This window comes from Rhinopithecus roxellana, chromosome 14, assembly GCF_007565055.1.
Source record: "Rhinopithecus roxellana isolate Shanxi Qingling chromosome 14, ASM756505v1, whole genome shotgun sequence".
Lineage (NCBI taxonomy): Eukaryota > Metazoa > Chordata > Mammalia > Primates > Cercopithecidae > Rhinopithecus > Rhinopithecus roxellana.
Genome location: NC_044562.1, coordinates 21,540,927 through 21,566,120, shown reverse-complemented (window position 1 = coordinate 21,566,120; position 25,194 = coordinate 21,540,927). Strand labels below are relative to the sequence as shown.

Below are 25,194 nucleotides of genomic sequence, written 5' to 3'. Positions count from 1 at the left end.
ATCTGCCCGCCTCTGCCTCCCAAAATGCTGGAGGTACAGGCGTGAGCTACCGCGCCTGGCCAAGTTATTTCCAGGATAACTTTGAGGTAGCTAAAAAGAAGGAGTTTGCTCGATACGTAGGCTCTTTTGTCTGGCATAGGCTCTGGTCTCGCTCCCTCCTTCCCTCCCTCCCTCCCGCTCTTCCTTCCTTCCTTCCTTCCTTCCTTCCTTCCTTCCTTCCTTCCTTCCTCTTTCTTTTCTGAGTATTTTGTTTTATTTATTGCTTATTTTATTATAAAAAGTTTTATTTTTATTATTTGTAAAATTTTGTGGGTACATAGTAGGTATATATATTTATAGGGTACATGAGATATTTTGACAGCATGCAATGTGAAATAAGCACATTTCAGATGTCTCTGAGGATTGGAAAAAAAAGCACATCATGGAGAATGAGTTATCCATTCCCTCATCCCCTCAAGCATTTATCTTTTGAGTTACAAACAACCCAATTGCATTATTTAAGTTATTTTAAAATATACAATTACGTTATTATTGACTGTAGTCACCCTGCGGAAAGAATGTAAACGCGCTTATAAAACGGGTGTACACTGCTGCCCCCTACTGGCAGAAATCTATGTAGCAGATAAATAACCTTGACCGAATTGCAACAGTCCCTCGATGTGATCTTTTATTTGAAATAGACGGTTAGATATATTTTGCATATCAACATGTATTCCAGAGTCAAACAATTTAGTTATAGATGTGGTTAATTTCGTTATGATAATGTTCAAAGAAAAAAGATTTTAGGTGCCTAGAAATTGGGTATACAGCACACTGTGTGTTTTACATCATTTGTTTTATAAAATAGCCCCATGAGGCAGATAGTATTATTATGCCCCTTTTGATTTAAGCGAATCGAGGTTCTAAAAGGGACTCTGCTGGTAAGTGGCAGAACTGGCTTTCAAATGTCAGGATCCTCTGACTCACATTTGTGTCCTTTCTAGGCCATCAGGCCTCCCTAAAGAGGACGAAGTCATTAGCAACATCAGAAGTCTGACTCTTGGCAGGTCTGATGTAATTACGCGTTACACCATCTTTCCCCCACTTCCTTTTCATTGAAAAACAACTTGCAGGCAAGGACACTAGAGGAGAGTATAAGCTCATGAGGGAGTGTGGAGAGGTGAAGGTGTTTTGTGAGCAGGGCTAGTCTAGCAGGGGTTTGCAAGGATCAGCTGCTCCCTGGGCACGTGTGCAGGACTGGGTGGCCCACTGGGCAGTCTGAGTAGCTCTCGAAGCCCTGCCAGTGAGTGGGGCAAAGCCTGGCCCTTGCTCAGCTTGGGTCTCCTGGCCTCGGGAATGCCCGCATTAGCCCTGGAGGTCCTGGCAGTGTGAAGGAACACCCTCCAACGCAGAGCTGATGCCTTTCCACAATGTGCCCAAAGGCATGGCTTGTGCTAGCGGTGGCACCATAAAAAGCATGGCAGGATGTCTTTACCTGTCTGCATGAAATTCACAAGCCTAACCAGGGCCTTTTTCTCAGGCAAGGCAGAGGGCACCAGTGATCTGATTCGAGTCAATCCCCAGTGCCACTGCCACCAGCATATGTAGAGAATGACTCATTTAACTGGGTAGAAGGGAGAAGGAGGGAGACAGTTAGTCACAGTTGGAGGTAGGAGGGCAGAAGAGAACTTCTTTGGAATGTTGGGATCCGAGAAGAGAGATAAATGATGGCAAACTTCTTTGAGGTGATCCTGGAAATCCAGCAAGCCTCACAAGGCAGCTTTCATGCATTGCAGAAAGGGGTGGGCATTGAGTGGAAATGGCGGCCTGATGCAGGCTGGAGACAGACGACTAATTTATCTGTCAAACTGGCAAGTTTAGGTATTTAGAAGTTCACTGGACCCCAGAGTGGGGACATGGAAGTCACCAAGAACTATAGGTTCTTTAAGGGATCCAGGACCAAGAGGAGAGACTCCAGAAGTGGCACACAGCAGACTGTCCTCTGGGGACTGAAACAGGGTGCAGTGACATTTCAGCAAGTTGCTGCAGTGAGGTGGTAGGAGGCACCCTGACAAGCTGAGGAGGGCATTATAATGCAAGTGGGAGCATAGAACCAATGACAACCAAGGCTGATCATTTCAGACCTTTTCTCCATAATTCTGCAAAGGGCAATTGTATCAGATCCTTCGGGAGTTTAGAATAAACCCTGTAAGAGGAAGAAAAATCAAATAAACCACACCGAATAGAATGGAGTTTTCAACACAAAACGAAAGAACCATCGCTAGGGTCCCGTGAGTTTACTTGAAAGTGGCCAGATGCAGTTGTTGGCATAGGGATTGGAGGCAGGCATCGTATGGTACGGACATTTTGGAGTGTGTGATGTGAACTCCACACCCAGCACACACTGTTGCAGAAAATCGAATTGAGCATGTGTGCAAGGTGATTCTCGCTGGGTGAGGCTTTAGAACAGCTGATGTGGGAGGCTCACTGGGTGGCAGGAACGACAAGAATCAGAGCCAGAGCAGGAATAAGTGAGTCGTGGTGTGTGAGTGCTGACTGGAATGAGCGAAAATCATTTGCAGTTGAGTAACTGAGGATTAGAAGGGCAAATGATTTGCTTAAACTTCACTGATGAAAGGGTAGGATTGGAACTTCTGTCTTCCAAAGAGCAACCTGCTGTTTCATACCTTTCCACTTTTATCTTTTTGTGAAAACACACAGACATACAGAGAGCACAAGATCATGGAACCACAGAAATGAAAGGAAAATTTTATCTAGTCTTGTCTCTCAGCCAACTTAGAATCGTGTTTTAAAATCATCTTGGCAACCGGTCAAATTGCCTCAGCTAGAACACTTTCAGTGCTGGGAAATTCTCATACTTTTGGACACAGCTTGGTCTATTCATTCATTACTGGACAAACTGGCACGGAGCTCTTTATAGGGAGCCAACATCTGCCTCCATGAATCTAACTCTCTTAGCCCTGCCCTCTAGTTTCACCCATAATCAGTGACTTCCTCTTCCAGATCATAACGAAAATCATTCACTAATTAATGACCTATGGTGTGCCAGGCACAAAGGGTGGCATTATGCCCACCCCAGGGTCTCTGGTTCATGTTCCAGATATCCCTGGTCTTTCTCCACCTGTATCGTTCTTCTCTGGACTATCTCTAGCTTGGTAAGGTATAGAATCCATTCATCTCTTCTAGATCCTCTAGGCCATTTATTTAAGAAGGTAAATCTATATAGGTCCAAAGAGAAAGTAGTTATGTTTTAAAAAATGTAAGCTAATTTTAATATTTAAGCCAAGTATACTAACACTAATTGACATAATTAGCAAGGTATACCTGTCAAGGATCACACAAAAGATTCCAAATTGCAATTGGAGCAATTGTTGACCTAGATTATCAACTGAAATGCAAATGATATGTACATACCCTTTCCTCAGTTTCAAACAAATTTAGCATAATAAGGCTTATTTATTATTATCATCACCGTCCCTAATTCTTACAGAATGTTTCAAGTGAATCAGCTCATAGTGACAACTCTATAAATTGGATACCATGATCATTTCTAGCTTTTTGATGAGGAAACTAACGCCCAGAGAGGTGACGGACCTTGGCCAAGATCCCACGTCTAGAAAACGGTAGGCTTCAAGTCAGGCATTCTGCTCTAATGCCTCAGTGGTAAAGCTGTTTTATCAGCTGTGCTGGCTGTTTATCAGCCTGCCATGTACTGGCATTGACCCACCAGTGAATGTAAATTTGGTCACATCTAGAGGTCTGTCTCCCATTGACCTACAATCATTTCTTCCTTCCTTCCTTTCTTTTTTTTTTTTTAGATGGAGTTTCACTCTTGTCACCCATGCTGGAGTGCAATGGCGTGATCTCAGCTCACTCTAACCTCCACCTCCTGGGTTCAAACGATTCTCCTGCCTCAGCCTCCCAAGTAGCTGAGATTACAGGCACATACCACCACACCCAGTTTATTTTGTATTTTTAGTAGAGACAAGGTTCCACCATGTAGGTCAGGCTGGTCTCGAACTCCTGACCTCAGATGATCCATTGCCTCGGCCTCTCAAAGTGCTGGGATTACAGGCGTGAGCCACTGCGCCTGGCAACCTACAATCATTTCAAACTCACCCGAAGTCTGATTCTTTCTGTGAATAACTCCCTTGCAATATTTTTCAGAATTAGATCTATAAGAGCAGCATGCCTGGTACTAGCAGGTCCTTAAACATATTTATTGAATGATACAATTAGTGGCCCTGGCCCTGTCAGTTTTCAAGTTCCAGGTAAGATCAGATGCTTTTGAGTCCTGCTGTGGGGATGGAGGCAGGCAGAGGAAGAGGGTAAGTGGCGATGTCTGGTCCATATGCCTCCACCCTGATGCAGTTCCTCTGCTCTGGGGCCTGCTGTGACGAGGCCACCTTTAAACCCTGTGCACAGCAGACTGCTCCTGCCTGGCTCTGAGCATCTGTGTCTTTTTTTTCTTGGAGAAGATTGCATCTCTCTTTTTATCTGCTGCTCTTGGTGAGGCCCCAACAGCAGTGATGCAGTCATCTCATTGATGTCAGCTTTTTCCAGGAGAAGCTGAGCCAAATGGAATCCACCAAGCCTAGCTGCAGCCAGAACTCTTCCTCCCTTACCTTGCCCAGCCTCAAAAATATAGACGCTGGATCCCGCAGACTGACTCCTTCCTCCCTCTCTCCTCCTCCTCCTTCTCTCTCTCTCTGTAAATATAAATATATGTATGTAGAGATATACTACATCCATACATATATAATATGTATGTATAGATATACTACATCCATATAGTATATCTATACTATATAGATATACTGGAGTGCAGTGGTGTGATCTCAACTCACTGTAACCACCACCTCTTAGGCTCAAGCCATCCTCCCACCTCAGCCTCCTGAGTAGCTGGGACTACAGATAAGTGCCACCACACTGGGCTAATTTTTGTAGTTTTAGTAGAGACGAGGTTTTGCCCTGTTGCCCACGCTGGTCTCAAACTCCTGAGCTCAGGCAATCTTCCTGCCTTGGCCTCCCAAAGCGCTGTGATTCCAGGCGTCAGCCGCCACGCCCACTATACATATTTTGATTTTAGAGACTACCTCCCTCCCCAATTCCCACCCTCCCAGGTACCTTCGGATTCCTCCCTCAGCCTGATGTCCACTGTCCTCTCTCAGTACATTGGAGCATCTGAAACCTAATTATGTAGATAATTCCAGCTTCTTCCCATGTTGTTTCTGGGTCTCATTTACATTCGAGCGTGTGACTGAACAACCAGTTTACTGTTCCTGATAATCAGGGAAGACTGCCTGGAATACACAGAAATACTTGATCATGGGAGACAAAGCCCAATTTCACTTGCTTCATTCTGTCCAAGCCAGTGTAACCTATTAAGCTGGCACAGTGGCTCTCAAGCTTCATCATTCATTAGAATCACCAGGAAAGCACATTTAAATACGCATTGTTGGACCTCATCATCAGTGTTTCTGATCCAGTAGGTTGGAACTCGGGGGACGTGAGAGTGTATATTGCTAACGAATTCCTAGGTGATACTGACCCTGCTGGTTTGGGGACCATACTTGGATAACTGAAACCCAGAGTGACTTCACCGTATTAGACTGGATTGGCTTAGCAGATTAAAATTACTGCTATTCATTATTTAGTTTCTGGTTGTTCAAGGCAGGTGCTGGTGGGAACGTCTTAGTTCAGGCTTCTGTAACAAGTACCATGGACTGGGTGACTCACAAACCACAGAAACTTCTTCCTCACAGTTCTGGAGACTGGAAGTCTGAGATCAGGGTGCTAGCATGCCCCTTTACTTTGAAATAAATCAGTATGCTTTCCCTAAGAACAAGGACATTCTCTTACATAACCAGTACAATGATCAAAGTCAAGAAACTTAACATTGATATAACACGATTATCTAAACCACAATCCGTATTCAGAGTTCATCCATTGTCTCAATGATGTCTTTTGTAAGTACTTTTACTCTGGTTCAGGATCTATCATCACTCAGTGCATTTAGTCATTCTCTTTAGATTTATTTAATCTCATATATTTCTTCAGACTTTTCTTTCCTTGACTGTCAACGATTATTTTGTACAATTTCTTCAATTTGGTTTACTCTGATGTTTACTTATGATTTGAGTCAAGTAATTCATTTTGGGCAGGAATTCCAGAGAATTGCTGCTTTTTTTTTTCTTCAGTCTTGCTCTGTCACCAGGCTGGAGTGCAGTGGCATGATCTCGGCCCATTGCAACCTCTGACTCCCTGGTATGAGCGATTCTCCTGCCTCAACGTTCCCAGTAGCTGAGATTACAGGCACGTGCCACCACGTCCAGCTAATTTTTGTATTTTTAGTAGAGATGGGATTTCACCATGTTGGCCAGGATGGTCTGGATCTCCTGACCTCGTGATCCGCCCACCTTGGCCTCCCAAAGTGCTGCGATTATAGGCTTGAGCCACTGCACCCTGCCTTGCTGTGTTCAATGCATTGTAATATAAGGTAATATATGTCAGTTCATCCCACTATTGGTGATGTCATCCCTGATTCAAGTGGTCCTCTCACCTCAGCCTCCTGAGTAGCCGGGACTGTAGGGGCGCACACCACACCCAGCTAATTAATTTTTTTGTAGAGACTAGATCTTGCCTTGTTGCCCAGGCTAGTCTTGAACTCCTGGGTTCAAGCAATCCTCCTAACTTGGCCTCCCAAAGTGTTGGGATTATAGGTAAGAGCCACCATGCCCTGCCCGAAGATGGCATTTTAAATGGCATGAGCACAAGCAATAACATAGGTGACAAAAATCTACCAAAGACTTTCTCATTTCTATAGAACAAACTCTTTGCCCCTCCCTCCATAAGTCCTTCCGGAGTGTCTTAATGGCCAGGAGAAAGTTTGAGCTGGAAGAGAGCTTGGATTTCACATGGTTTGCTGTTTTCCAAGTATGGGATGCTTACTACTGGTGAGAAAAAGACGATTTAAAAAAAACATGTGTTGCATGTTTATATTAGGCTAAATTGTGTCAGTAGCAAAGGCTTTGCCATCTCAATGATCTTTTCAATCTTCTGAACACATCAAGTAGGAAGGCTCAGTTGAGTGCTATTCCATCTTGTAGCCTGTCTTAACAATCTCAAATAGTTGCTAATTTCCCTCCCTGCCTGCCTCCCTCCCTCCCTCCCTCCCTCCCTCCCTCCCTCCTTCCTTCCTTCCTTCCTTCCTTCCTTCCTTCCTTCCTTCCTTCCTTCCTTCCTTTACAAAGAAAGGAATAGTTTTGGGTTCACAGTCTTTGTGGCAGTATGTAGTAATTAGTATATAGTAATATAGTAATACATAGTAGTATATAGTAATTCAATGCCTTTAGATCAATATATTTTCTATTTTTACTGTGCATACACATATATACAATGTATTTTAAAAACTGGCTTTACAATATGTAGTTTTATCACTTGGTTTACAACTAAATATATTGTAAACATTTTCTACAACAGTTAAAATAATTGCATAGCTTGGAGGAGACATAATTTATTAAGCAATCTTGTTGGGGACATTGAGGTATAATTTTATTTTTATAAGGAGACTTCATTCTTTTTACAACACCTTTGGGGAAAAAATGGGAGTCCTTATCTCATATAGCTTTCTACAGACAATGGAAATTTGGCCTTCCATTTAGCCTTTTAATTTGCTTCTCTACACCCACCTAATCACCATCAAGTAACCCATTTTATGTTTTCCAACTTCTCTCTCCCATGTGCTTCCTCTTTCCTACCCAGTCTCCCTGCATACACGCAGACGAACTTCCATTCCTTCAACCCTCTTTTTCCTCCCCTTAAAGAGGCTTTCTTTCCTTTTAAAGAGACTATTTTAATGGATTTTTATCAACTCTACTCAAAACTGTATCCTAAGGTCCACATAGTCTTTAATAATCTGAAGATATAATTCAATTGTTTAAAATAACATTTTAAGAAGACCTTGGTAGAATTATATGTATCAAGAAACACTGGACTTAGGCACAATGGAGATATGGCTGACTTTCTTTTGACAAAAGAAGTAGTTTTTGTGGGGAGGGCAGGGCAAAGAGGTAAGAAGTAATTGGCATTATAAGGAAATGTTAGAGACCATTTTGGAAATGTATTCATTATTTTAAGGCAACTAACAAATGATCATCTTTCAGTTAGGACATTGTAGCAGCAGCCTTTACTGGTCATGAAATTTGCATGATATCTAAAATTGTATTTCTGGAAATAGGTCAACAGCAATTAAGAGTAACTTTGTACAGAAAGGCAGATGCCAGCTGGAATAAAAGTGGTACATGCAGACGGTGGTAGTTCTGGAGTCCTGGAAGCCGTGAGGTGCTCATCCATCACAAGGCCAGCACAGCCAGGTAAAAATGCCTGAAGAAAGCAGTGGAGCTGGCCGTGCCAGCATTTACACATGGAACACTTCTTGGGCAGCCGGGTGTCATGGGGCACAGACCCACAGTTCTCTTTGCATATGTCATGCTCACAGTTCCATCCATAGAAGGAGGCACAAAAAGGCATAGAAAGGGCAGGCACAAAAGGACCCCAGCATGCAGGTTCCCCCATTCAGGCAGCAGGTTCTGTTTAGCTCCTTACTGTCCTGTATCCCCATGGGGGGCACAAGCTGGGAAGACGGAGGACAGATTGCAGGCTCCTCCTGGGGCCAAATGCTGTCATCTCTGAAGGCCAGATCTCCCTGAGAGGGACGCACAAGTTCCTGATGGCCCAGCCCTTAACGACCAATTCAACACCTTTAAAAATTGCCTTTACTTTTACAGTTACTGGCTGTTTACTGAACATTTCATATAATTTTAAATTTAGAAATGAAAACTTCACAGGTGGAATTAAATTCCATATAATTTTCAGTAAACAGCCAGTAACTGTAAAAGTAAAGGTAATTTTTAAAATTACATTTTACAAAGTTAAGTAAAATAAGTGAGTCAATCTAGAGACATTTTAGGAACTTAAAGAAAACTTAGGTATGGATCTCTGGAAGAGGTAAGGAGAGATATGGCTCATAGTTGTGCAGATAACACAGGAGTTACTTAAGTTTGGGAAATTCCGATTTAGGCCAAATTTCTTAAAGGAAATTGACAAGCTGGCTGGCTGACTCTTTCTCTCCACAGGCTTCCTGATGGAAATGTGGCAGGCAAACAACGATGCTGGCAAGAAATAGGACAGGCCGCATGAAGGCCTGGAGAGTTTTAAGCCCAGGTTGAGAGTACAGGTGCAGGCTTTCTGGTGTAGGTTCCGACGCACCTGCCTTCAATTTCTGCCTCTACTATCCATTTAGGCTGTGACCTCTAGTGGTAGTTCTCCACTTTCTCTAATTCTCAGTTACTTCATCCTTAAGAAGTGGTACATAACTCACACCTTGTTCGGATTATATGAGTATGTGTGCATACACCGTTTAGTGCAACGTATGGCACAGAGTCAAGAAACGCAGGATATTAAGTTGAGGTCATTTTTCTTTTGGGAGGACAAGGACAGGGCACGGGCTGGGGCTCCGAGTGGTAACCAGCAGCGGGCTTTTCCTCCTGCCCTTCCTTTTGGGAAACGAACGTGCTAAAATAGCGCATGCAGCCCAGGCTCTGGCCTAGGCCGTCGGTACCCGGCCATGCTTAGCTCCTCTGAGGTCGCCCTTAGTGAGAATACGAGGTGCCCCCACCCCGTTCACTCTAGACACCTCCAGAACACTCGCCTCCCGCGCACTGGAGCCGCGGGACACCCCCAGCAGCCAGCGTAGCGGGATCACCCGGAAGCCCCAGGACCGCTTGGTGAAACCTGCGCATGCGCATCCGCGTCCCGCTGCTGTTTAGCCGTTTCCATGGCTACGAAGCCCGTCGGCCGGGGATAGGAGAGCAAGAAAATGAAGCTCAAGAGTTTCCTGCTCCGGTATTATCCGCCAGGTAAGCGCCAGCCCGGTCCGTCAGCCCCACGTGGGACCCTGGGCTCCCAGACTGGGAGGGTTTGGGGCAGAGGAGGGCACGGGGACTGAGGGGCGGCGGGGTTCCCAGGTGGGACTGGAAGTCGGGCACTTCCCAACCTGTGCCCCTCATTCCTTCAGATGCTGGACTTGTCCTCAAAACATTAACAATTACTCTTTTAGGAATTTAAAGAGTTTAGCTTGACTGTGCATATCAGTCCGTCTGAATTTATTGAGTGCCTACTGCGTACACGCTTTGTGCTCTGTGCTATGAACCTTTAACGAAGTTCATAGTCCTTGATTTCAATGAGTGAAGTAACTATGGAATAAATTACTTAACTATTACTTAGTAACATAAGCAATACATTAATTACCTAATCCTTGCCTAACTCTAATTTTAGGTGAGGACATGGTCACCTTTAAAGAATAAGTGACACCCATTGATCACCCAGCTTGTTAGGGACAGAAATAGAAGTGGAATTCTTGGGTTCTAATTCAGAACTCATATTCTGAATTAGAAATATCTGCAAACAAACAAACAAACAAACAAACAAATCTGCAAAACATGCCACTCCAGGCAGAAGATAACCAAATACACTTGCCCAGTGAAGTTTGGATAGGAAGTGTCATAAAGATTTCAAAGGAGGGTAAGATACTTTGGACTTGTTTGGTTTAGAATAGCTTTATGAGGGATGGGACTTGAATTTAAGGTTGAATGTCTCACTTTTCCCAGCAACATATCCAACATCTCCGATGAGGTATCACACAGAGAGCTCATGATTTCTTTTTTCCAGTCCCATCCCAATCCTCCTGCTTCCTCAGACTGTGCCCTGCCAGTAGAAGGCATCATCACCCTGCCTGTTTTTTGCCAGAAACCTAGGTGGCCACTTTTTGTTTCTCTCTTGTGATCATTAATTCCACCCCACCCCCACCCCCGCATTGCTTTATCCATTCTGCCAGCTCTAAGTCCAAAATATTCTGGGAATCCATCAGATTATCCCTCTTTCCACAGCACAGATTTCTTGGTCTAACATCCCTTCCAGCTGCCAGCCTAGTCCAACCCTCCATTCCAGCCACCATTCCCTCTGGCTGGGCCATTCCAGTGGCTTTTCAACTGGATTCCTGGTTTTCTCACTCATCTCCTACAATCCATCTGCCACTAGGAGCCAGTGGAATCTGAATTCAAGATCTCCAATAGTTTCCTACCATGCTGAGAATACAATCTGCACCCTGTGGGATTTGGCTTATCCTGCACCGTTAACTTCTAAAACTTCACTTGTGTACCCTCACTGTACTTCCGACTTCTTTAGCTTGTTCTTCTAAGACTTAAGAGAGTGTCTTTTCCTCATTTGTTTTGTGGACCCAGCTTTCCCTAGAGCTAGGTAAAGCTGCTTCCTTTTCTTCAGTTTCGATCGATGTCAGCCACCTGAAGAGACTTTCCCACCTATTCGAAGTAGCTGGTGCTGATTTTACTCTATGCCATAAAGTGCTTAAAAATTATATTTGTCAGCATCCAAAACTCTACTTGTTATGTTTCAAATGTCTGCCACTTTCCCATTTAATGTAAACTTCGTGAGAACTAAGATCTTAGTGTTTTTTGATCATTGTAGCATCCCCAGCTCCTAGAAGAGATTTGGGGACATAGGAGATCAGGAATGTTTGTTGAATGAATGTATGGGTAAATGGATGTGTTTGATGAGAGATCAGGTGTGGAAATTACTGAGAATAAATACTGAAAATCTTAAGGGATGCTGCTTCTGCCTCCCTGAAAGACCAATCCTGGACAGCTACTTTCTCCAATGGGAAGTTGACATTTGTAGAAAAGACACTCATTTTCTCTGTCATAGAATTCCAGTTAAAATAACATGAGAAAGCTATATATATGAGAGTGTCTCGAGAAATTTATTTTATGTAATTAATTAATTTATTTAATTTTTGAGACAGAGTCTTGCTCTGTTGCTAGGTTGGAGTGCAGTGGCACAATCTTGGCTCACTGTAACCTCCACCTCCTGGATTCAAACGATTCTCATCCCTCAGCCTCCCAGGTAGCTGAAATCACAGGTGTGCACCACCACGCCCAGCTAATTTTTGTATTTTTAGTAGAGATGGGGTTTCACCATGTTGGCCAGGCTGGTCTTGAATTCCTGACCTCAAGTTATCTACCTGTCTTGGCCTCCCAAAGTGCTGGGATTACAGGTGTGACCCACTGCACCAGGCTGAGAGTATCTATGAAATTTAAATTAGGCATAGGTATATAGTATATAGAAAATTAAAAATTAAGACTAATAGTCTGTTTCCTTTAAGTATTCCATAATTTTCTTTTGGCTCTTTTTGCCCATAGGCCTGTGCTGGTTCCCATAGGTGTACCAATAAATGAAGTTCTTGCTTTCATCCCTTTGTTGTGGAGTGTAGGTTAAGAATGTGGGCTCTGGGTTCAGAACAACTGATTCTCAACATATACAATAATAATAATAATAAAAACTTGGGCAATTTGTTTTATTCTATCAAAGCATGGGTGCATGGTGACAACAGCACCACTTCACAGGTCTACTAGACCCTTCCAGCTGCTTATCTTATTTGATTCTTTCTCTTCAGAGTAAAGAAAGCTTTTTGGAAGAATATTCTCCCCAAGTGCTGTCCTCCCTTCCTATCATGCTTTCACCCTCATTGCCCCACTGGAACTGCCCACTTCAAGATCTCCAATGACATTCACATTGCTAATCCACTGGTCAAGCCACAGTCCTTGCCTGCCTTGACCTGACAGCAGCATTCGACCCGTCTGACCGCTCTGCTTTCCTTTGGCTTCCAGGACACATATTCTATTTTCCTTCCTGTCTCACTGTCACTTCTTCTGTGTCCATCTTGTTGGTTCCTCTTCTTCTTTTTGATTATTTAATGTTGGAGAGCCCCAGAGACCCAAACTTGGATTTCCTTTTTCTATCTACGCTCATACACTAGCCAATCTCATCCATTCTCAAGGCTTAAAAACTATCCTGAAGCTGGGCGCAGTGGCTCACGTCTGTAATCCCAGCATTTTGGGAGGCTGAGGTTGGCGGATCACTTGAGGTCAGGAGTTTGAGACCAGCCTGCCCAACATGGTGAAACCCCATCTCTACTAAAAATACAAAACAATTAGCCAGGTGTGGTGGTGCGGGTCTGTAATCCCAGCAACTCAGGAGGCTGAGGCAGGAGAATTGCATCTCAGATGGGGGTCTCCGATGGTCTCCCCCATCTCAGCAAATTGCAGCTCCATTTTTCCACTTGCTCATGTCAGACATTTTAGACTCTTCCTTGTCTCCTCTCTCATCTCCACATCCACTAACAGATCCTGCTGGTCCTGCCCTCAAAATATATGCAGAATTCAACAATTTCTCCTACCTGACTGGTACCATTCTTTTTAGCTTGAAAGCTTCCTTCCACCTTTGCCCCTCTTCAGTCTATAGGGCAATGGGGTGGTTCTGTTAGAGCATAAATATGACCATGTCACTCTTCTGCTCCAGCCCTCCAATGGCTTCGCAGCTCGCTTAAAGTAAAAGGGCCATGATCCCCAAGGCCCTCCAAAATCTCACCCCCTGTTGCTTCCCTGACCTCACCACTTTCGACTTTTCCCTCCAGCAACACTCCTCTCCTTGGTGTTCCTTGGATGGGGCAGAGGTGTTCCCACCTAGGGTCTGCAGTTGCTGTTCTTTCTGCCTTGAATAACCTACCCTTGGACATTTGCATCGCTATTGCCCCATCTTTTTAAACTCTTTTCTCAAAAGTGTGTAAAGTGAAGACTTAGATGACTCCTTTCTGAGCATTTCTATCTTCTTCTCATGATATTTCACACCCCCTTTCCCTGGTTTGTCTTTTCTCCTTCGGACTATCTTTTTCCAACTCATTATTTTACTCATTTATTTTGCTCATTGAGAATAAAAGATTGATGAAGGTAGAAACTTTATCTATTTTGTTTACTCCTTATCTCTAGCACCCAGAGGAAAGCCTGGTGCATAAAATGACATTAATGTTTTTGTTGAATAAGGGAGTTTAATGAGATGATGTGTGTTAAACAGAATGCCTCAAACTCTTCCTGAAATGTGAAAGGGCCAGATAAGTTATGTTTGATCTACTTCAGCTCTAAAAGCCTAGGATTCTTTTTTTTTTTCTTTTTTTTTGAGATGGAGTCTAGCTCTGTCACCCAGACCGGAGTGCAGTGGCTGATCTCGGCTCACTGCAAGGTCCGCCTCTTGGGTTCATGCCATTCTCCTGCCTCAGCCTCCCGAGTAGCTGGGACTACCGGCGCCCACCGCTACGCCTGGCTAATTTTTTTTTTTTTTTTTTTTTTTGTATTTTTAGTAGAGACGAGGTTTCACCGTGTTAGCCAGGATGGTCTGGATCTCCTGACCTCGTGATCTGCCCACCTTGGCCTCCCAAAGTGCTGGGATTACAGGCATGAGCCACCGCGCCCAGCCAAGCCTAGGATTCTTGTAGAGATCTTAGGCTCACGTAATTCTCTTGACTCAAGCTTGCCATTATTGCCTTAATGCTTATCTCATAATGAGGTCATATTACTTAGCATGCTTGACATTTAATTTCTGAATTCCAATCTTTGGTGAGCCAAATCATATGCAAGTTTCCAGGATACTACTGAATAGCAGGTAGGTGTTTCAATAACAGCATTATCAGATAGGAAAAAATCATTCCACTGAATCATTCCCGTGCTAACTTTATCCCTTCTGCATATAGAGCAGTTTTGTTTTGCCTCCCAATCCTCTAATTTTCACCCTCCCACTTTCTTTTGAATAACGTATAGGTCAGGGGCATTGTCTTGCTGCTATCTACTGAATTATCCCTCTCCCTACCTACATTCCCAAAGGCTAAATGTACGTGCCAGTAACATGGCTAACCAAACATGGGACATTCCTTTTCATCTTGGTCACATTTATTAATTCATAAGCTCTTTGCTTTGGGAAGAGTGGGTGTTGACTATGTATTTTTCAGCTGACTCAGTTGTGACAATTTTTGTATTTCGTTTATTGTGTGAAGTTCATAGTTCTTTGACCAGGAGAAGGAATTAAGTCAACATTAACTAATCTAGTTAACATTCTAAGCACTTTAAGAATTTCTGTTGATTGAATATATAATCTAAGTAAAGAATACTAGTATCATTTGAAGCATGCCCTTTTAATGTATTAAAGAATTTGAGGAATAGAAGCTTCTCACCTAAGTGTTTTGGGAATTAGATTTGTTGAATAATGCACAATCAAGGGAAAATCAAGATTATTAAGATACTATGGGAAACAATCACTGAAGAAAAGCATGTATTTCTGGCAGCATCTTTGTTTATTTTAATTTTTAATTTTTATTTTTGAGACACAGTTTTGCTCTGTTACCCAGGCTGGAATACAGTGGCACAATCTTGGCTTACTGCAACCTCTGCCTCTGTCTCCTGAGTAGCTGAGATTACAGCCATGTGCCATCATACCCAACTAATTTTAGTATTTTAAGTAGATATGTGGTTTTACCATGTTGGCCAGGCTGGTCTCGAACTCCTGACCTCAAGTGATGCACCTGCCTTGGCCTCCGAAAGTGCTGGGATTATACGCGTGAGCCACTGCTTCCAGACTCTTTGTTTTCTGTTTTTATTCTTCATGATACATATCACAGCCTTTTGCTCATATTGGAGCTCACTAATCATGAGAGGGGCGAACATATTGCCTAGATCAAAGTTCCACAACATTTTTGGCACCGGGGACTGGTTTCGTGGAAGATAATTTTTCCACAGACCAGGGGGATGGTTTCAGGATGAAACTGTTCCACCTGAGATCATCAGGCATTAGTTAGATTCACATGAAGAGTGTGCAGCCTGCATCCCTGTATTCACAGTTCACAATAGGGTTCGTGCTGCTATGGGAGTCTAATGCTGCTGCTGATCTGATAGGAGGCTGAACGAGCTCAGGCGGTAATGCTCGCTCGCCCGCCACTCACCTCCTGCTGTGTGGCCCGGGTTCTAACAGGCCACAGACTGGTACTGGTCCAGGGCCCAGTGGGGTGGGGGGACCCCTGGCCTAGAGGTTTTGTCACAGTGAAGCAGTCAAATGTCCATGTTTAAATTTTGTACTTTATTTTCTAGATCCATTTGTACAGCATCCCAAAGAATTTTTAGTAGTCAGCTTAAAGACTTTGAACTTTTTACTTTATTACAAACAAATAGTGAATAAAGAAAGCAGACTTTTGTTAACTTATCTGCTAAAATGTTAAAAATGTATTTCCTTGGAGTATTAGATCATACTCTGTGTACTGCCAGGTGCTAATTCTTTCCAACCTTTCTCTGAGTTACAGATTATTATTATATGGCTTATTCATTGTGTACATCATTTATTTGTGCAAGCATTTATTTCCTCAATAATTAATAGCACATATTAAATATCCTCATATATAATGCAAAAAATCTAAAATTATAGTACAGAATGAAACACTCCCTTGATGATAATGGCACCTTGCACTGATACAGACTTTGTATGTTTAAAGTATGTATCTTTCTTGAATTTTCAAATAGCTTTGTAGTGATCTTGATCTTCAAGGATTTATATTCTGATAATCCTGATCAACTGGGCATGGTGGTTCATGCCTTTAATCCCAGCACTTTGAGAGGCTGAGGCAGGAGGATGGCTTGAGCCCAGGAGTTGAAGACCAGCCTGAGAAACATAGTGAAATCTTGTTTCTACAAAAAATTGAAAAATTAGCTGGGCATAGCGGCATGTGCCTGTAGTCCTGGCTACTCAAGAAGATGCGGCAGGAGAATGGCATGGGTCCCCAGGAGTTCGAGGCTACAGTGAGTGTTGACTGTACCACTGCACTGCAGCCTGGGTGACAGAGCAAGACTCAGACTCTAACAAAATGAAAAAGAAAAGATGTAGATCCCTATCATTTTTTCTATTTTCTTATTTTTCTCTTACTTTTTAAATTTAAATCTATTTATTTATTTATTTATTTTTGCCTAGGCTGGAGTGTAATGGCACAGTCTCAGCTTGTTCAATGTCTGCCTCCTGGGTTCAAACAATTCTCGTGCCTCAGCTTCCCAAGTTGCTGGGATTATAGGCATGCTACCACACCTGGCTAATTTTTTCCATTTTTAGTACAGACAGGGTTTTACCATGTTGGCCAGGCTTGTCTTGGACTCCTGGCCTCAAGTGATCTGTCTGCCTCGGCCTCCCAAAGTGCTGGAATTACAGGCGTGAGCCACCATGCCTGGCTTCTCTTACTTTAATAAAATATTTGTGTATAGCCAAATAATGGAAAATGCATCAAGGAATAGCTAAGATCAGCCTCATCCCCCTGAAGATGCGATCATGACTTGAAAGGAGCCACCTGACACATTAGAGTGCCTGTGTCTTCAAGCTGCTTATGTTGAATGTTATCAGTCTTTGTGATCTTTGCTAATTTGATGGGTAAAACTTATGTCTATTCTGTTTTGTATTTTTTCTTAATAATGAAGTTAGGGACTTTCTGTTTTGGTTTATTGATCATTTTCTGTCTTTGTAAATTGACTGCTCCTGACTTTTGTCCAATTTTCTTTTTAAAAATCATTTTTGGAGTTCTTTATATTAAGTTCTTAACGCTTTGTGTTTATGGTTCAAACTTTGCTGATTACTATTTGCCTTTAACTTTGTGGCATCTTTTATCGTACAGAAGCTTACAATTTATTTTAGACAAATTGGTCAATTTTTTCTTTTATAGCTATTGTATTTCATGTACTTACAAAGGTGATTACAGACGCTAAGAGACAAATACATTGTATTATCTAGAATATTTTATATTTTATTTTTATTATTAAAATTTGTAATCAACCTGGAATATTTTTGTACATTGTATGTGGCAGAAATCTGTTTTATTAAGTTTTCAAAAAATCTAACTATTATATCATTTATTGAGCAATACATTCTTTCTCTATTAATTTGAAATATTATCACATCATTTATTTAACAATACCTTCTTTCTCTATTAACTTGAAATATTACCTTCATTTTATTTTTAAATTTTGATGCATAGATGATCAAAATTGATGATTATGCTGATCTAATTTTGTATCAAAACCACACTTTTTAAAAATAGTTCATTGTAATATCTGGTAGAGTAAATTTTCACATTTCAAAAAGTAAAATCATTATAATTACATTAACTTCATAAATTTGACATCTTTACAGCATTGGGTTTTCTCATCCAGAAATGTGTCTCCTCATTTATCACAATTTTCTTTTATATTCAATAGTAAATTTAGGACTTGCACATTTCTTGTTAATTCTATGTTTAGATATTCAGTAATTTTCTTTGCAATTATAAATGTGATCTTGCCATTAACTGTATCTTCAGTGGATACAGTATCTCTTTCTTATCTTCTTCCAGTCTTAGCTTTTTGTATTCTATTCATCTTTTGTAAGCACCTTAAATCTTTTTTATAACATGTGGCACACAGTTAAGTTTAAAAATACTTCAACAATGCTATAATGTCCATATTTTGCTGAAAAGTTTAATGTGACATGAACAGTCTTTTTTTTTTTCCACTCTAAGGAAATAAGTACTGGTTGACTCTCCACAGAAACTTTTTTTCAAGTTTGCTTTTGAGAGTAGAGTTTGGTTTCAGGTCTTTAGTACAAAGGAACTACTTCTTGGGGGGAAAAAATCCAAAACAAAATTATGCCAAACTATCCTCTAAGTAGCATTTGCTTGCTGTGTTGTGGTCTGGACAGTTTCTTGAGTCATTATCAGCATTTTGAATTACTTTTCTGTTCTAAAATCTTGCAGTTCATTATACAACAGCTGCTTGGATTTCCTGTTTAGGTTTCAGCACATCCGTCCAGCAAGACAGGGTTGAGAAACATTCCTTCCGAGAGATCATAGCTGTGCAGCTGAGTGGGTAGTGATGTCCGACTCTGAGGTAGAAACTCCAGAGGAGAAGCAGTGTTGAAGGAGAAGATCCTGGACTCTTTGAGGTGGTAGGGAGACATCTATGTATCTGGAACTCAGAGGAGATAGAGGCTGGAGATTTGCGATTAATAGTTAGCATGTTGATGGTAATTAAAGTCATGGTACCGATGAATTTATATAGGGAAAGAATGTAAGGTGAGAAGAGAAGAATCTGTAGACCTGAAGTTTAAAGATGCTTAGTGTTTAAAGGTCAGGCAAAAGAGGACAAAGGAGAATAAAAAATAACAAAGTGATTGGAAAAAGAGAAAGAAGAGATTTTATAAAAAGCTTAAAGAGGGTATATTTGAGGAAGGAGGATATATTGTTTATAGTATTGATTATTTCTGAAAGGCCACATGTTATAAGGACAGAGAATGTCAAATGCATTAAGCAATTTGAGGACGGTCTTCCTGTCATCTACCAGTTAGTTCAGGTATTCAACAAGCACTGCTAGAGCATTTTGAAAGATCATGAAGACACTGGATAAGGGCAGGCACTTTTGATAGAGAAATGGAATCCAGAGAGGAATCTGAGTGTGTTGCTTGTACTTGAACCTAAACAAAAATCACAGGCCTGCTGTGCTTAAATCATGACTTGCCCTGAGAAGGATCTTTTTGGGAATATAGGGAAGCATAGGACATGGATACTTCCTACTTCAAAGATGTTACAATCTCACTGGAAAGAGAAGGCATAAATGCAATTTAAGTAATACAAGGTGACCATGTAGGATATGCCCCAAGGTAGCATTTGATTAATAGCTAGAAAATAAGTACTGTTCATTAAGACTTTATTCCAGGTGCTTTATATACCTCTTATTTAATCTCAACCAGCAAACTGTAGGTTCATAGATGAGAAAATTGGCATTTGCTAGATCATGACATAAGTAAGGGGTTGAGGATCTATCTGATGCCAAGTATACACTTTTCAACTCTGCCATGTTCTTTTTCTTTTCTTTTTCTTTTTTCTTTTTTTTTGAGACAGTTTCACTCTGTCACCCAGGCTGGAGTGTAGTGGTGTGATCTTGGCTCACTGAAACCTCCGCCTCCTGGGTTCAAGCTATCCTCCTTCCTCAGGCTCCCAAGTAGCTGGGATTATAGGCGCCTGCCATCGTGCCCAGCTAATTTCTGTATTTTTATTAGAGAAGGGGTTTCAGCATGTTGGCCAGGCTGGTCTCAAACTCCTGACCTCAAGTGATCTGCCCACTTGGACTCCCAAAGTGCTAGGATTACAGGCGTGAGCCACTGCACCTGGCCTCTGCCACATTCTTAATGGCTCAGTGCTTTTGAAAAGTAGAGTGTTTTGGCAACATTTCCTATTTTCCCTTGATCTGAAATACTGCTGGAATTATATCTGTTATACCAAACTGTGGTCTATAGCTGTGATTCTTAAACTGTGGAGGACTCCTGGGCACCCTTGAACACTTTCAGCAGGGTCTCAAGGTCAAACTTATTTTTCCTTGTAAGAATAAGATGTAACTTCCTTTTCTACACTGTGCTGACGTTGTGACTAATGGTGCAGAAGCAAAGGAAGGTGAAACTGCTGGTGCCTTACTACAAATCAAGGTAGTGACACCAAACTCTAATGGTGGTCACTGTATTTATTCTTCACTGACACACCCTCACAATAGGAAAAAACAACAACAAAAAAATCCCAACAGAACAACCTAGTTTTGCTTGAGGATTTCCTTGATGAAGCAGTGAAAATTATTAATGTAGCAAAATATTAACATGGGAGTGCATGTATTTTGAGTATTCCGGGTGATCAAATAGGAAGTACTAAGAAAGCACTTCTGCTCTAGTGTGAAGTCTGATAGTTGTTGATATGGTTAGGCTTTGTGTCTTCACCCAGATCTCATCTTGAATTATAATTCCCACAATCCCCACATGTTAAAGGAGGACCAGGTGGAGGTAATTGGACCAAGGGGCGGTTCCCCCATGCTGTTCTCATGATAGTGAGCGAGTTCTCACGAGATCTGATGGTTGTATAATTGTTTGATAGTTCCTCCTGCATTCATTCTCTTCCTGCCACCTTGTGAAGAAGGTGTCTTGCTTCCTCTTTTCCTTCCACCATGATTGTAAGTTTCCTGAGGCCTCACCAGCCATAAGGAACTGTGAGTCAATTAAACCTCTTTCTTTGATAAATTACCCAGTCTTGGGAAGTTCTTTATAGCAATATAAAAACAAACTAATACAGTTGTCTTAAGGAAAATATAGGTGGTCGCTTGAGTTCCGAGATGAGCCAACTTTTTTTCATGGAAAAGCATTTTTACTTGAAAGACTGACTGAGAAACAACATGGTTTTCAGACTCAGACATTTGGTAGACATTTTCTTGAAAATGAAGAATGTGAGCCCACAACTTTCAAGCAAAAATATCAGCATTTCTTAATAGTGATATATTTTAGCTTTCAAGCAAAAAGTGTAAGTTCAGAAAACTTTTGTTTACCACCATAATCTTGACAGCTTACCAACAGTAAGAGTTTTCTTATGATAAAAATTGGTAGTGAAAGTGGCAAATGTTACCTTCTGATATTGTGTGATGAAATATGTCAACAGTTACAAGATATGCATAACTTAGTAGATCAGTATTTTTCAAATGTTCAGTGCACGATTATGCATGGATCATGCATGAATAAAAGATCCATCGAAAGTGTGAAATAGACCAATGGGGTTTAATGCAAGTATATGGAAAAGTTCACTAATATGGTTTCAGATTCTATATCGCAACTAATTTTAAGAAGTTACCATTTGTTGAGTTTTAATATAATATCAAAAAATGTTCACAATGATATAAAAGGGCAATTTTAATACTTTCATTTTCAACCACGTATCAGTGTCTGAATACATTCTTTTCTTATACTTATACTTTTCTTAAATATATAAAATATTTAACAGCAGCTTGAATGCAGAAGCAGAGATGAGAAGCCAGTGTCTTAAGCTAGATATTAGAGATTTGCAAAAGTATAAAACAGTGCTACTCTTCTTACTCTTTTTAGGGTCATGAAAATATAGTTATTTTTACAAACATTTTATAAAAATAACATGCTATGAATTATTGTTATTTTACTTAATACATACTTAAAAATCTCTCAATTTTAGTTTTTAATAATGGAAAAAACCCAAAAACTCTTTGGTGTCCTAAATAATTGTTAAGAGTGTAAGGTGATCCTGAAGCCAAATTTTTGAGATGTATTAGTTTATATCCATAGACAGGGGTAGTAGAATAAAGTGGTTGGGAAGCTCTGTCTAGTTTTTGTTAGTGCTGGGCTGTTCAGATGGAATATATTCTATGGATCCATCTTCAAGTTCACGGATTCTATTCTCTGTCATCTCTACTTTTGAACTCACTTAGCAAGTTTTTTTTTTCTTTATTTAAAATTAATTTATTTTTTCTTATACTTTATGTTCTAGGGTGTATGTGCACAACGTGCAGGTTTGTTACATATGTATACATGTGCCATGTTGGTGTGCTGCACCCATTAACTCGTCATTTATAGTAGGTATATCTCCTAATGCTGTCCCTCCCCCCTCCTCCACCCCTTAGCAAGTTTTTATTTTTGTTATCATATTTTTCAGTTCTATAATCCTCATTTGGCTTAATAAATATTTTCTGGGATTTTCCATTTTTTCATTTGTTTCAAGTGAAATTGTAAATGATTGTTGAAGAATTTTTATAATATCTTCTTTAAAGTCCTTGTCAGATGATTCCAACCTCTGATTCATCTTGGTATTAGTGTTTGTTGATTGTCCTTGGTATAATAGATGATTTTCAAAAAATTGGCATGGTGGTTCATGCCTGTAATCCCAGCACTTTGGGAGGCCGAGGCGGGCAGATCACCTGATGTCGGGAATTCGAGACCAGCCTGACCAACATGGAGAAACCCTGTCTCTCTTAAAAATACAAAATTAGCCGGGCATGGTGGCGGGCGCCTGTAATCCCAGCTACTAGGGAGGCTGAGGCAGGAGATTCGCTTGAACCTGGAAGGTGGAGGTTGCGGTGAGTCGAGATCGTGCTATTGCACTCCAGCCTGAGCAACAAGAGCAAAACTCTGTCTCAAAAAAAAAAAAAAAAAATTGTATCCTAGACATTTTGATTATTACAGGGATCCTTGATCCTGTCTAAACCTTCCAATCTGGCGAAATCTGCTTCGATTTGGCATATGTGTTCTTGGGCTACTTTTGCGGGCGTTAGTTCCAATGGTGTCGGTGCAGTTTCCTAGGCCCTTGCTTGCAACGTCACTGTCCTTTGTTTTTTCGGGTACTGCTAAGGCTCCTGCTCAGTCACTGCGGGCGCCACCTGCAGGGAGCGGAAGGTACTTCCCTAGTAGGCCTGGGGTCACTGAGTGATCTTCGTGGTCACTTCTGGCCTGATTGTGCTGCTGGCTGGAAGACAGGGAGACGCAGAGCTTTGCTAAGGCTGCCTCAGTGCCTAGTTATGGAGTGAGGTCTGAGACATCCGTGGATGTCACTGTTGCCCCTTGTGCAAGTGGAGAGGACCATCCACCAAAGGCCTGGCTGTGGAGCGGGGTCTGGGAGGTTCCAGGACTTTCTTGATGGGGCTGCAGCCAGATCCGACTGCCTGCTGGGGCCCAGCGTGTGCAATGGGAACTGGACCAGCTCCAAGCTTCCACTACGGGATCAAACTGCGTGCAGAGGCCCCATTTGTGGGGCAGGGATTAGAGCCCTCTTGTCCTAGTTTTGGGGTGTGGGGTGTAGTGATAAAAAGAAAATCCAGGAATCTCACCACGTAGTCATTCCTCAAGCCCTGAAACCCATAGCCAGTCTACCTTCTTCCATCCATCTTTCTATTATTTTATCATTGTCTATTGGACAATTTCAAGGGTATTTAGTTAAATTTAGAGGGAAGGACCGGGGAAAAGTGTGTCTACATGATCTTGTTTTGGAACTAGATATCACTGCTTATTTTTTGTTAAAAAATTAAACATTTAAAACATAAAAATGGAAAAAACTGTGGCAACGTAGGTTAACTTTTGACATAGGTGGTCATCGTAAGTGTTTTTATAACATGTTTGTTTATTTCTATAGGAATTATGTTGGAATATGAAAAACATGGAGAATTAAAGACGAAGTCAATAGATTTGCTTGATCTTGGTCCCAGGTAAGTTAGCTGTAGGATTCAACAAGTAAATGTGCACTGGGAAAGCCTTGACACAGAGTGATGTGTGGATGAGCTGCATAAACTGCAAATAATACATTGTTTTTAAAAAATTGTTCTTCTGTGGTGTATCAGTTTCTGTTTGTTTCAGGGAGTTGCACCTGAGGCTCTTGCTGAATGAAGAGGAAGTGGGAAAAGGGTCATCGCTCTTTTCTTTTCTTCTAAGGTCTTAAAAAAATAAACCTTTTAGTTTATAATTTTAGAGAGGCTGTGAAGGTAGAGTTTCCACACCCACTTTCCCCTGATGTTAACATCTTAGATTAGTGAGGTACATTTATTAGGATTAATGAACCAGTGTGATACATAATTATTAGCTAAAGCCCACTTTATTCAGTTTTTCTTAGTTTTTCCCTAATTCCTTTCTTCTGTTCCAGGATTCCATCCAGAATCCCGCATGACATTTAGCCATCATGTGTCCTTAAGCTTCCCTAAGCTGCGACCGCTTCTCAGACTTCCCTTATTTTTGCTGACCTTTACTTTCTTTCTTTCTTTTTTTTTTTTGAGATGGAGCTTCGCTCTCATTGCCCAGTCTGGAGTGCAGTGGCGTGATCTCGGCTCACTACATCTTCCGCCTCCTGAGTTCAAGCGATTCTCTGCGCCCAGCCAGTGACCTTTACATTTTTGAGAAGTACTTGTTACTGAGTTTTAAGAATGTTACTGAGCCTGTTATTTTCTTATTAAATACTTCTTCAGGCTGACTGCGTACGTTCCTCCTCACTAATTATCATGGAGCAGAACAAGGAGCCCTAATCTCTATTACTGAAGCTTGGTATGAACCCAGAGGAAACCCATGTAATGCCCAGAGTTCATTCTCTTTAGGAAATCTAATGCAAATAGCCGGGCGTGGTTGCTCACACTTGTAATTTCAGTACCTTAGGAAGCCTAGGCAGCAGGGTCACCTGAGGTCAGGAGTTCGAGACCAGCCTGGCCAACATAGGGAAACCTTGTCTCTACTAAAAATACAAAAATTAGCCAGGCATGGTGGTGCATGCCTATAGTCCCAGCTCTTCAGGAGGCTGAGGGAGGAGAATCGCTTGAACCCAAGAGGCAGAGGTTGCAGTGAGCTGAGATTGCGCCACTGTACTCCAACCTAGGTGACAAATTGAGACTCTGTCTTCAAAAAAAAAAAAAAAAAGAA

General features: G+C 41.5%; 1 protein-coding gene and 1 pseudogene across 1 annotated transcript in view; one reads left to right on the top strand and one right to left on the bottom strand.

The window, feature by feature from the left end:
• Positions 1-8,250: 8,250 nt before the first annotated feature.
• On the bottom strand, positions 8,251-9,809 carry LOC104671968 (annotated as a pseudogene).
• The window catches only part of DAW1 (dynein assembly factor with WD repeats 1), a 66,007-nt gene continuing 50,610 nt past the window's right edge, over positions 9,798-25,194 (top strand). The window contains exons 1-2 of the mRNA XM_030915933.1: positions 9,798-9,920; positions 23,927-23,999. Coding sequence (XP_030771793.1) covers positions 9,881-9,920; positions 23,927-23,999 — 113 coding nt within the window. The 5' untranslated portion in view covers positions 9,798-9,880. The remainder of the gene's footprint in view (positions 9,921-23,926; positions 24,000-25,194) is intronic.